This window comes from Aquarana catesbeiana, linkage group LG06, assembly GCF_042186555.1.
Source record: "Aquarana catesbeiana isolate 2022-GZ linkage group LG06, ASM4218655v1, whole genome shotgun sequence".
NCBI lineage: Eukaryota > Metazoa > Chordata > Amphibia > Anura > Ranidae > Aquarana > Aquarana catesbeiana.
The window spans coordinates 142,816,642-142,829,314 of NC_133329.1; the positions used below are offsets into that span (position 1 = coordinate 142,816,642).

The window sequence follows — 12,673 nt, forward strand, 5'->3', positions numbered from 1 at the left end:
GAGTGGACTTTTCGACCGGAGTCGAGTTCGACGGATAGATTTAAAACATGTTTCAAATCTAAGTCCGTCCAACTTTTGAGCAAAGTCCGCTGGAGCCCACACACGATCGAATCGTCCGACTAAATCCCGTCCGCCGGGCAAAGTCTGCCGTAAAGTCCGCTCGTGTGTATGCGGCATTAGAGTAGTGTGCTGGGTTGCAAAGACAAGCTCGTACTTTACAGTCATTTACGAAATGTGCAAAAAAACGCACATTGAGCTGATGTTGCTATTCATTGTTAATGGCGCCCCAACCATGTCGCGCATGAGGCTGCTCTATGCACATGATGCAAAAATGCACAAACAACACACATATTCATGATGTGATTTTGCGCATGTCCATGGAACGATAATGTGAATGCAGGCTTACTGAAGGATAGTGGCTATGACACTGTTTTGAAGGCTGTCTGCTGAAAATGGATGCCATGCTGTTATGCTGATACACCAGCTTTTTACACATTTTGAAATACTGCTCCACAAAAATGGGATTGAATTACTAAAACTGCAGAGTGCAAAATCTGGTGCAGCTCTGCATAGAAACCAATCAGCCTCCAGGCTTTGTTGTCCAAGCCTAATTGAACAAGCTGAAGTTAGACGTTGATTTGCTACCATGTACAGCTACTGTATACCAGATTCTGTGTGCTCCAGTTTTAGGAAATCTCCCCAAAATTGTGCAAGTGGGAACTTTGACCTGTGATTAAAATGGCTGTTTGTTTGGTCAAAGTCCATGACCCAGAAAGTACAAAATACTGCCAGGCATCTAGCACTTTCAATAAGAGGTCAGCAATGGCAGCTTCTATATTTGAATATATTTTTAAGTTTTTCTATAAAGCTCTCTTCAGATCTCTGGGTTTTCCCAAGCATGTTCCTGCATCGAACAAATCCAATTCAAGATATCAGCAGCAAACAATGTTCAAAGACAGACAGGACACTTTAATATCACCAACAGAAAGCAGCAACGTCTCAAGGCCATTAGGCTGCTGCCTGAGGAAGTGGACCTTAGTGGCCTCTAAACCCTGCTGCTTTCTGTTGGTGACAATTGCATGTCTTGTGTGTTTTTCTGATCATGGTGTGCTAATATCTTGGGTTGGACTTATTCTTGGTAGCTCCATCCACTATTTCATCACATCAACCTCCTATGACTGGGTTTCATTGCTGTATGGAGTGCAGTGGACTTTTTATTTATGGACTGCATTGCCCAAGAACGTGTATTACACTGTAATATGAACTGCAATGCCATTATTTCTTAAGAGAAAACAAGTGAAGAGGTCAGAGCAGTGGACCTCCAATGCAGGCTTGTAATGGAATCCACTGATGAGTGCTCAAGCTCAGATGTCCTCCCAAACATCAAAAGACAAATACTGGAACAAAAAGTATAGCCGGCAACTCCAGATAATCCTTACAAAGACTTTATTATAACATGATAGGGAATAAAATACACAAAGGCTCACACATTTCAGCTAGACGCCTTGATTACAGCACCACTGTGATTACTTACTATCTATTTTACTCACTATCAAGTTTTAATATAGTCTTTGTAAGCGTTATCTGGAGTTGCCCACCATTATTTCTTAGGGCTTGTTCACACTTCTGTGTTGTGGGAATGTATGCAGTACGATGTTTTTTTGTGTTTTGAAATTGGGTAAGGCACTTTTTTTGCAAGTTTCCAATGTGTAGAGCAGCCCATTAAAAAATGAATGGGCTGCCCTAGACGTGAAGTGAAAAAAATACATGGAAATGTGCAAAAAAAGAGTGCATGCTATGTTGCACCTGCAGGGTATGAATAGAGCCTCAATGGCACCCCAATGTACCTAGCCATCATACATGTTGCATTGCATCACAATGCATTGTAACGTATTTCCATGCTTTGTGGTACAGCTTGATTTGAGAAGTAAAAAAGTCATGCATTTATATGGTGGACTTAGATGTGGTGGGCAGTCCTTGCAGCAATGCACATGTGTTGGTGCATCATGTAGATGCCTAAAGAAGGATAATCCTTTCAGTTCAAAACCACAATAAAAATGAAGCTATGGGCAACCAGCCTTGGCAGCCAATCACAAGCCAAATTTCATCCCGACCATACTGCCAGTTTATATCTTACTAGTTGCATTAGATTAAAGCTCAGTGTTGCTCTTTTATGTATATTCATTAAGACAGTTCAAAGAACATTGACCATGAGCAAAGGGGAATAAATCATTGCAACTGAACAGACTTCAGCTTACTTTGGTCAGATCTAGTGAATGATAAAATGTGTTGTTCTCCATGGGTTACTACCCTTTGTACATCATTTCTGCTCTTTGTATTACTAATGAAGTCTGTATGATGTTAAATACAGCTGAATGTGCTGTTATTGATCATTCTTCTACCAAATTACCTTTCTCCAGCTCATTAACTCTTTCTAGGAGCGCAGTGAGGGCAGACTCTGTTTTGTGCCTATGTGCTGCACTCTCGTTATGAAGAATGGATTTCTCATCTTCTAGTTCAGCCACTTTGTTTAAAAGCTGGTGCTCCAGGTCCCCCAGCCTCCTCTGGAGCATCTCTCGAAGATCATTAGGCAGAGCTGAATAGGACACATTGGATCTCAGTTGATGCTTCAACAAAAAGAAAAGACAAATCAATTAGGCATCTGATATGGAGGTTAGATATTCAAATTCACAATACTTCCTGCAATGCATTCTTGGCATACTGCTCATCAAATGAATTAACCGCTTCAGGCACCAAGGAACAAGTCATGCGCAGCCATGGAAAATCACCTTCAATACATTTTCACTATCTGACTGGTGATTTGCCTCCTATGGTAGTCTAGTTTGTGCACAGTTGCCAATACTGCAATATAGTTATGAATGATTTATGAGGAATATCAATGAACAAAAGTGTACTATCCATGGGCTTGTGCCCATATTGGCTCGCATTCTTACATGTGTGATTATGCCAAGGATTATGATGTACTTACAATTTTAGCAGGCATTTGAAATAACTATGCCACTCACAGGGAATTAACGCATACCCAGGAGAGCTACATGGTTTATGAAAATAATGAGTACACAACACAGCAAGACATTATCCTAGGTTGCCCTATTTTAGTAACTGCATTAAGCATTATATGTAGCCATTTTGCTACAGACCTGCTGTAAACACATGGCTCTAGGAAATTAAAATATTGCAGTATATCCCAACACAATAGATCAGTATAATCTGTATGTGTGTGTGTGTATAAATATATAAACACATGCACATTTACACACACAGATTATTTTAGATTTTATCAATGACTACAAATATGCAGCAACTGTAAAAATCAGCAAACGTTAACCGGAATACTTAACAGTTACAAACCTTACAGTGCAACACATTTTACACAATCAATGACAATCTCGATAATTGTAACAACATACAAACACATTCATCTCCCTTTCTAGAAATATTACCAGAAAAATTAAAATATCATTACTGTACATTAAAACTTCTATAATATCTCTAAGAATCTTAATAAATAGCTAGTAAATGTGTCAACAGATGCTAACAAATGTAAAATATGTTAACAATAAGCAGTCCTTTAAATTTTGCTAATTCCTGCATCATGACCATTGGGCATTCTCAATATTGTGTACACATTCTATCTATCTATCTATCTATCTATCTATCTATCTATCTATCTATCTATCTATCTATCTATCTATCTATCTATCTATCTATAACCTCAACCTAAACGTTACATATGCATTTGCTATATTTTTACCATCTTATAAACTATAACATTCTTACCTGCCCACTAAATACATTATCTATCTATCTATCTATCTATCTATCTATCTATCTATCTATCTATCTATCTATCTATCTATCTATCTACCTCTCTCTGTGGGGTGGGTACTTTGCTCACAAATAAAATGTGGTGGTTACCCTTGGAAATATCTATCTATCTATCTATCTATCTATCTATCTATCTATCTATCTATCTATCTTTGCTCATACTTAGAATGTGGTGGTCACCCTTGGAAATATCTATCTATCTATCTATCTATCTATCTATCTATCTATCTATCTATCTATCTATCTATATTTGCTCATACTTAGAATGTGGTGGTCACCCTTGGAAATATCAATCTATATATCGATATATCTATCATCTATGTGCATATTCTTTATAACCTCAACCTAAACTTTACATATGCATTTGCTTTTTTCTTAACATCTTATAAACCATAACATTCTTACCTGCCCACTAAATACATTCTCTTTGTAGAACCACTGTATAATTACATAGTTAAATCAACACACTATCTAGTATACCTGATGTACTAAACTGCTAAAAGTAATATTAGCACTTTGTGAAGACTTTATTTGCTAAGCACTAATGACCTCTACAGTATGACAAATGATAATGCCATCAATGTATACAACTATTTAAAATGACAAGGTTCCTAATCCGTATGTCTGTTGCCCCCGTTTTCTTATAGGGTACTGAACGCATTGACTACACCACTGTTTCTCTACTCCAGTCCTCAAGGCGCCCCAACAAGTCATATTTTAAGGCTTTTCATTTTTTTGCACAGGTGATGTGATCAGTTTCACTGCCTTAGTAATTTCTCAGTTGTTTCATCTGAGGGAAATCCTGAAAACATGACCTGTTGGGGCGTCATGAGGATTGTAGTTGAGAAACACTGGACTACACACACAAGCAATGTGTGAATGAAGCTACTAATTCAGCATGTTGGACAGCTCCTGGGTGGTAATCCAGCACTTCGGACAGTTCCCGAGTGGTAAATCAGCACGTTGGACAGCTCCTGGGTGGTATTTCAGCACTTTGGACAGCTCCTGGGTGCTAATCTTGACAGCTCCAGGGTGGTCTGTGATGCTTCTCAATAGAAGATCAGAGCCTGAGCTGTCCCAGGTGCTGAATTTGGATTTTTCTTGTTTCTTTCTGTTTCATAGCTCTGCACAGAGCCAAGCGTGCTTTAAAACCTCTCTCTGTCAGCATCTCCGTGCCATAAGTATGAATGGAAAGCAGCCCACAGCGTGTCCAGTAAATGTGAATGAATGGGATTACTCTCCTATGCATGCAGACCATTGAAGAAGCACAGACCTCACCATACTAGACACAAGGAGTGAAGACTGATGGTGGTCACACACACACACATCCATAAATTATTGATTTATTTTCAGATTGATCTCCTCCAATATAAATAATTGATCTATAGTCAATAACCTATTTGAATCATATTACACACATGGGGAAGTAGATTCTGATCGATAGTTAAGATAAGATCGTAACTTACAATCATAATCATATATCTGTTTCTATAATTTTATCTCATAATTAGATTGACCAAAACACCATCAAATTCATAAACAAATTATCTCAGTGCTACTAATTGATGCAAACCGATCAATAATATTTAATCCTGGCCAAACATCTCAGTTTGTTCGAAATCGATTGGAAGGGAAATTATGGCTTTCCGATTGTTTGTGGCTTCAATTGTTTTGATCAAATCACACAATAATCAGATTTTTTTTTAAAAAGTGTGTATGACGGCCCTAAGGGTAACCTTACAATGTGACTATACAATTCACTTTCAATGTACCAATACTATGTAATATGAGGACCTACCTCATCTTTCCCAATCAATTTGTATCCAGTCAGAGAGTTCTTTGCATTAGGTAAGTTGTTGGTAGAACTAAAGGAGATTGTACAATCAGATTGTATTATGTGTGATGAAATTTAGATTTACCATAACTATATAATGTCCTTGAACTTGTCAATGAGCTTTAGATTTACCATAACTATGTAATGTAAGGACTTTCCTAATCTATCCCATCAGTATGTATCCAATCGGACATATTAGTGGGTAAATGTAAAGGAGATTGTACAATCAGATTGTAACATGTGTGATGAACTATAGATTTATCATAACTATGTAATGTAAGGACTTTCCAATCTATCCAATCAGTATATATCCAATGGGGCATATTAGTGGGTAGATGTAAAGGAGATTGTACAATCAGATTGTAACATGTGTGATGAACTATAGATTTATCATAACTATGTAATGTAAGGACTTTCCAATCTATCCAATCAGTATATATCCAATGGGGCATATTAGTGGGTAGATGTAAAGGAGATTGTACAATCAGATTGTAATATGTGTGATGAACTTTAGATTTATCATAGCTCTAATGTAGGGACCTTCCTAATCTATCCAATCAGTATATATTCAATCGGACATATTAGTGGGCAGATGTAAAGGAGATTGCACAAGCAGATTGTATGTGTGATGACATTTAGATTGAGCATAACTATGTAAGGACCTTCCGAATCTATTCAATCAGTATATATCCAATCTGACAAGTAAAGGAGATTGTACAATCAGATTGTAAGGTGTGTGCATGTTATAAAGTTTTCCATGGCAGCCGTAAGGGATAATCGCTCCGACTTACCTCCAGATTCTCCAGCCTGTCTTTCAGGGTTTGCATGGTGCGGCTGAGTTGGTCGATGATCTGGCTGGGATCTCTGGGTAGATCGCCCATGGTGTCCTTGCCCCCCGATTTTCCGGCCACCTTCTTCCAGGACCCATGCTTGCCATCCTCGGAGAGGCTCTCACATCTGTTCAGCTTGGCGGTAAGTTCCCGAATGGTGTCCTTCTGGTTGCCGATGGTCTCCTTCTGCTGGAGAATGGTCTCCCGGAGCTGGATGACGGTAGATCGCAGCTCTTCCTCGGGAGTGGCACTGAAGCCTTGCATCGGGCAGCCTGGGGTGGCATCGGGGGGCAGAGCTGTACACACAAAGCGCTCCCCCGCGTTGTCCTGCAGCTGTTGCTGCTTGTTGATGGTGTTGCCCCCGGCCAGGGCTAGCAGGCAGATCCCCGCACTTATTACCGCAAGCATGCCTGCTACTACTACTCCTAGTCCACACAAGAAGCTGCGAGTCCGGGAGGGTATGGTGAAGGAGAGGGCACGCGATGTGACTAGTGGTGCCGCGTTGACGTTGAGCCAGGAAGCGTCAGGAGGGATGAGGTTAGGTAGGTAGCGGTGTTTGCGGAGCGGTGTGTGCGGAGCGGTGTGTGCGGAGCCTCTTCTGTCCGCTCTCTATGAGATTCTCTCCAGCGGAGCTGTGCCCGAGCGAGTTCACTGCCTCGTCTTAAAGGGACAGCGCCAGCAGGCGGGTCTGATGGACAGCTTCTCCCCCCATGCAGACGTCATCTCATCCCATGTGAATGTACAGCATTCTGTTCAAGGTGAAAAATGATGTGTGAGAGCAGAAAGCCCGGCTATTGGCTGGACAGGAATCACTTCACTACATTCTTCTTGTAGGTTACTAAATGCCCCCTTCATCTGTCATGCTGCCCACTGCATTTACTACAACAATACATATTCATCATGAGTTTCCGGTTGCAAATGCAAGGTTTGTGATTTTAAAATGAATAAAACACAACAGAGTATGTGAGCTTTAGGGAGAGCGAGGAATGATGGGAGATGCAAAGTAGCCCAGAGCAGTCCTCACCAACCTTAGATCACTGAAAATTCTTCCTCTATCCACTAAGAGTATAGCAAAAAATAAAAATGTTTATACTCACACAATAAAAGTATGATATGTAAAATACATTATATTACCAAAAGTAATATAATTCATATTGCCCCCCCTCCCCCCCCACGTGCTAAACATTTTTTGGGGGGCAGAAAACAAACCCCCCAAGGTCCGCACTCACCCCTCCAGCGGTCATGGCGCCATGGCTTCCTGGCTTCTCCTTCCGGCCAACCCAGCCTTCTTTAGATCCACCTTCTGTCCTGATTGGCCGGGAAGCAAAGTCGGAAACCGATAGTGAATATTGATTCGCTAGTATCAAATGTGGGAGGGTTCAGGACGCCCTGAGCCCAACCTTTTTCAAGCTAGTTAGAGCCTCAGCCTCTAATCATGTGCTTGAAAAAAAAAAAAGACCTGATAGAAAAGTATTAGTCTGGTGCCCTCGCGCATGCAATCTAGGGGGGCAGCGCCTCTTATGGAGCAGCCACCACTGATCGGGATGCCTGCATTTACATGCACATGAACTTTAATGGCATCCCAGTCTTAGTCCGTAGGGTTACATTTTGAGTTGGCCCAACCTTTGCAGCTATAACAGCTTCAACTTTTCTGGGAAGGCTGTCCACAAGGTTTAGGAATGTGTCTATGGGAATGTTTGACCATTCTTTCAGAAGTGCATTTGTGAGGTCAGGCACTGATGTAGATGAGAAGGCCTGGCTTGCAATCTCCACTCTAATTTATCACAAAAGGTGTTCTGTCAGGTTGAGGTCAGGACTCTGTACAGGCCAGTCAAGTTCCTCTACCCCAGACTCGTGACCCATGTCTTTATGGACCTTGCTTTGTGCACTGGTCCAAATCATTTAGTGGAGGGGGATTATGATGTGGGGTTGTTTTTCAGGGGTTGGGCTTGGCCCCTTAATTCCAGTGAAGGGAACTCTTAAGGTGTCAGCATGTCAAGACATTTTGGACAATTTCATGCTCCCAACTTTGTGGGAACAGTTTGCAAATGGCCCTTCCTGTTCCAACAAAGCAAGGTCCATAAAGACATGGATGAGCGAGTTTTGGGGGGGAAAACTTGACTGGCCTGTTAGGTTGTGGGTATTATGGGGGCTGAAAGAGCTGCAGCAAGCTGGTGGCACTGTGAGGCCTGGGGGCTCTCATGGAGCCTGAGGTCATTGTGAGGAATAGTGGTTCTGGAGGGAGATAGAGGACTGCAACAGACTTGGTGGTCCTGGTGGGACTGGGGTTTCAGGAGATGGCTGGGGTCTCTCCAGAAGGCTGGGGGCTTTGCAGGGGCCCTGTGTGAGACAGAAGGGCACTGTGGGGGCTAAGAGGCACTGTGGAAGTTTGGAGGGCACTGTGCGACACTGTTGGAGGTTGGGGGTGCTATGAGGGGCTAAGGGCACTCCAGCAAGCTCTGGGTCACTGTGGCAGGCTGGGTGGCACTGTGGGAGCTGAGTGATACTGTGGGCAATTATGGAAGTTTGAAGGCACTATGATAGGTTTGGGAATGTACAGCTAGATAGAGACCTGGGAGGAGGGATGCCGCAGTCTGGCAGAAGGGCATGGCCCAGTAGTTGAGAATCACTGATCCAGATCAACTGATATGATTTTGGGTCAGTGTAGTTGAAATAGTGAAAGATTCATCCTGATTGCGAGCTATTATTTTACCTATTGTACTACCTTATATTACCTTACTATATGGGGAAAAAATGTATTCAGTCCCCTAAACCCAACCCAGATATCAGACGGGTTTGTATACATGCAGCAGCCACAATGCCCTGCTTTTTAGCTGAAGCAAAATTTATACCCCCTGTCACAAGTGAATGGGGCTGTGCTGCAATCATTCTGCAATTGCATGCAATACATGTGGTTGATTTGAGGTGGTGCAGGTATTTCAGGGTTAAAATAGGTGACGAGGTGACATATCACCTTCAAGACACTTGTCAACCACTCTCTTAAAAATAATCCATCACAGATTGATTTTCAGAGGGGAAAATTAGAGTGTAAATGAGCCCTGTTTTTATTAATGTATGTTGTCAGATGTCCCCCAGTGTCAGTTTTGCTGTAATACGCTCATGTGAGCGTATTCGCACATACAGACTTTGGTGGAAGACCATTGGCTGGGGAAACCTTCCCGTGGACATTGCAGATCTGTTTGCTCTTTTAGGGATGTTCGTTTATGCCTCACCAAGAGACTGGCCATCTTATGGCGATTGCATTAACGCACCTAGCAAACAGATCTGCGTACATGGCATTACCATACGAAAATTATGGCCTACTGAGCTATCTTAGAGTGCGGCTCACGTCAGTGGTAGTGGGAATGTGCACAAGAGCATGTTCAGAGCCATGTACTTAGTGCTCAAATTGTGAGACACTTTGTGTCTCAAAAGGGGCTGGCCGCATGGCTCTGCACACGACCGTCTGCACACGTCACTACTGGAATTCTATTTGAATATATACATGAGTGTGATTGGTTCTTTTGAAAGAATATAAATGTCTGATTGGCTGATTCTGAAGCCACCACCTTCCTTTGTTATTCATGTTTACAGTATAAATAAAAGCAGCAGATCTTCACAGGCAGGATTTTGCTAAGCTCAACATGATACCAGCGTCTGTCTGTGTTACTTTGAGATATAAAAGCGCGCTTTTCTGGAATTATACAAAAGAGCTATATTTGTGCTTTTAAGTGCAACAAATCTTTTTGCTTATAGGTGAAGCTTATAATTTCCACCACAGCCCCTAAAGCTGAAGATTAGGTTTAGACTTTATTGCATAGTTACATAGGTCTGGCTTGGGCCAATGAACATATTCATATCTCATACCTGAGTGATCTCTTTGAAAATCACTATAGTAGTCACAGATACCACAGTGATAGTGGAAGTTGTCCAGGCCCAGTTGTGAGTGGCTGCCCTTCTGCATAGTGACCACAGAGGGTTGCTCTCTCTGCACTGCCATCATTCACAGGACGCCTTGTCTTTTTTGTCAATGAATTCAAGGCATTTTCTGGTTGGACAAGGTGAAGATCATGACATTGCTGCTCCACCTTTCTACCTCTTCCAATCATAGAATGGCATCCTGTGAATGGGGACAGTACCAAGTGAGTGGCCCCCTGTGGTTACTATGCGGGTGGACAGCTGCTCAGCACTGTACCCAAATGACTGCTGTCATCACTGTAGTAATGGCAATTGTGAGCTTCCCCAGCAGTTATATAGGTATGAGATATGCATGTTACGTTGATCCAAGCTGAACCAGTGTAACTATACAATAAAATTTATATGTAAACTTTAGATTTAAGAGCTTGTAAGAGGTGCTGCTGCTGCACCCAAAGGAAGGTAATATTTCTCAGGTGACAGCATGAAAAGGGAGGGGGTGATTAACAGATCACAAATCATTTCCTGATTAGATCCAGGAGTAAACACAATGATCATAAGACTGATTTGTCCTCTGTTTTGGGCTCCTAGTGGCCATTTTGGGGAGCAGCAGTCTGTGAACTGGCAACAGGCTTCGGTACCTGTACGCAACACATTTAAGGTCCCTCCAGCACAAATATACAATAGTACTATATTTACTGGGACAGGTTCTCTTTAATATCTCAGCTGAACTACGTTGAAGCTAATGGAGTGCAGATTGTGACAGTAGAAAGTGGAAGTGATTAAATCCTTGTCACTTCTGGTTTCTTACAAGCTAGGGAAGATCAGTAAACAGGCTTTTGCTGGTCTGTGGATTATTAGGAGAAGAGATCTGTACTGGGGGGTTGGGTGAAGAGCTCTATACTGGGGAGTAGGGATGAGCTTCGAGTTCGAGTCGAACTCATGTTCGACTCGAACATTGGCTGTTCGCAAGTTCGCCGAACAGCGAACAATTTGGGGTGTTCGCGGCAAATTCGAATGCCGCGGAACACCCTTTAAAAGTCTATGGGAGAAATCAAAAGTGCTAATTTTAAAGGCTAATATGCAAGTTATTGTCATAAAAAGTGTTTGGGGACCCAGGTCCTGCCCCAGGGGACATGGATCAATGCAAAAAAAAGTTTTAAAAACGGCCGTTTTTTCAGGAGCAGTGATTTTAATAATGCTTAAAGTCAAACAATAAAAGTGTAGTATCCCTTTAAATTTCGTACCTGGGGGGGTGTCTATAGTATGCCTGTAAAGGGGCGCATGTTTCCTGTGTTTAGAACAGTCTGACAGCAAAATGACATTTTGAAGGAAAAAACTCATTTAAAACTACCCGCAGCTATTGCATTGCCGACAATACACATAGAAGTTCATTGATAAAAACGGCATGGGAATTCCCCAAAGGGGAACCCCGAACCACAATTAAAAAAAAAAAATGACGTGGGAGTCCCCCTAAATTCCATACCAGGCCCTTCAGGTCTGGTATGGATATTAAGGGGAACCCCGGCCAAAATTTAAAAAAAAAAATGACGTGGGGTTCCCCCTAAATTCCATACCAGACCCTTCAGGTCTGGTATGGATTTTAAGGGGAACCCCGCGCCAAAAAAAAAAAAAAAAAAAACGGCGTGGGGTCCCCCCAAAAATCCATACCAGACCCTTATCCGAGCACACAACCTGGCAGGCCGCAGGAAAAGAGGGGGGGACGAGAGTGCGGCCCCCCCCCCTCCTGAACCGTACCAGGCCACATGCCTTCAACATTGGGAGGGTGCTTTGGGGTAGCCCCCCAAAACACCTTGTCCCCATGTTGATGAGGACAAGGGCCTCATCCCCACAACCCTGGCCGGTGGTTGTGGGGGTCTGCGGGTGGGGGGCTTATCGGAATCTGGAAGCCCCCTTTAACAAGGTGACCCCCAGATCCCGGCCCCCCCTGTGTGAAATGGTAAGGGTTTTGTACCCCTACCATTTCACTAAAAAACTGTCAAAAATGTTAAAAATGACAAGAGACAGTTTTTGACAATTCCTTTATTTAAATACTTCTTCTTTCTTCTATCTTCCTTCATCTTCTGGTTCTTCTGGTTCTTCTGGCTCTTCTGGTTCTTCCTCCGGTGTTCTCGTCCAGCATCTCCTCCGCGGCGTCTTCTATCTTCTTCTCCTCGGGCCGCTCCGCACCCATGGCATGGGGGGAGGCTCCCGCTCTTCTCTTCTTCTTCATCTTCTTCTCTTC

At 42.5% G+C, this 12,673-nt stretch overlaps 1 protein-coding gene across 1 annotated transcript in view; it reads right to left on the minus strand.

Annotated features, from left to right (window-relative positions):
- Nucleotides 1–7,262, minus strand: part of NPTX2 (neuronal pentraxin 2) — a 65,585-nt gene extending 58,323 nt beyond the window's left edge. The window contains exons 1-2 of the mRNA XM_073590997.1: nt 6,475–7,262; nt 2,411–2,627 (exon numbers count right to left, since the gene is read on the minus strand). Coding sequence (XP_073447098.1) covers nt 2,411–2,627; nt 6,475–6,921 — 664 coding nt within the window. The 5' untranslated portion in view covers nt 6,922–7,262. The remainder of the gene's footprint in view (nt 1–2,410; nt 2,628–6,474) is intronic.
- Between the last annotated feature and the right edge of the window lie 5,411 nt (nt 7,263–12,673).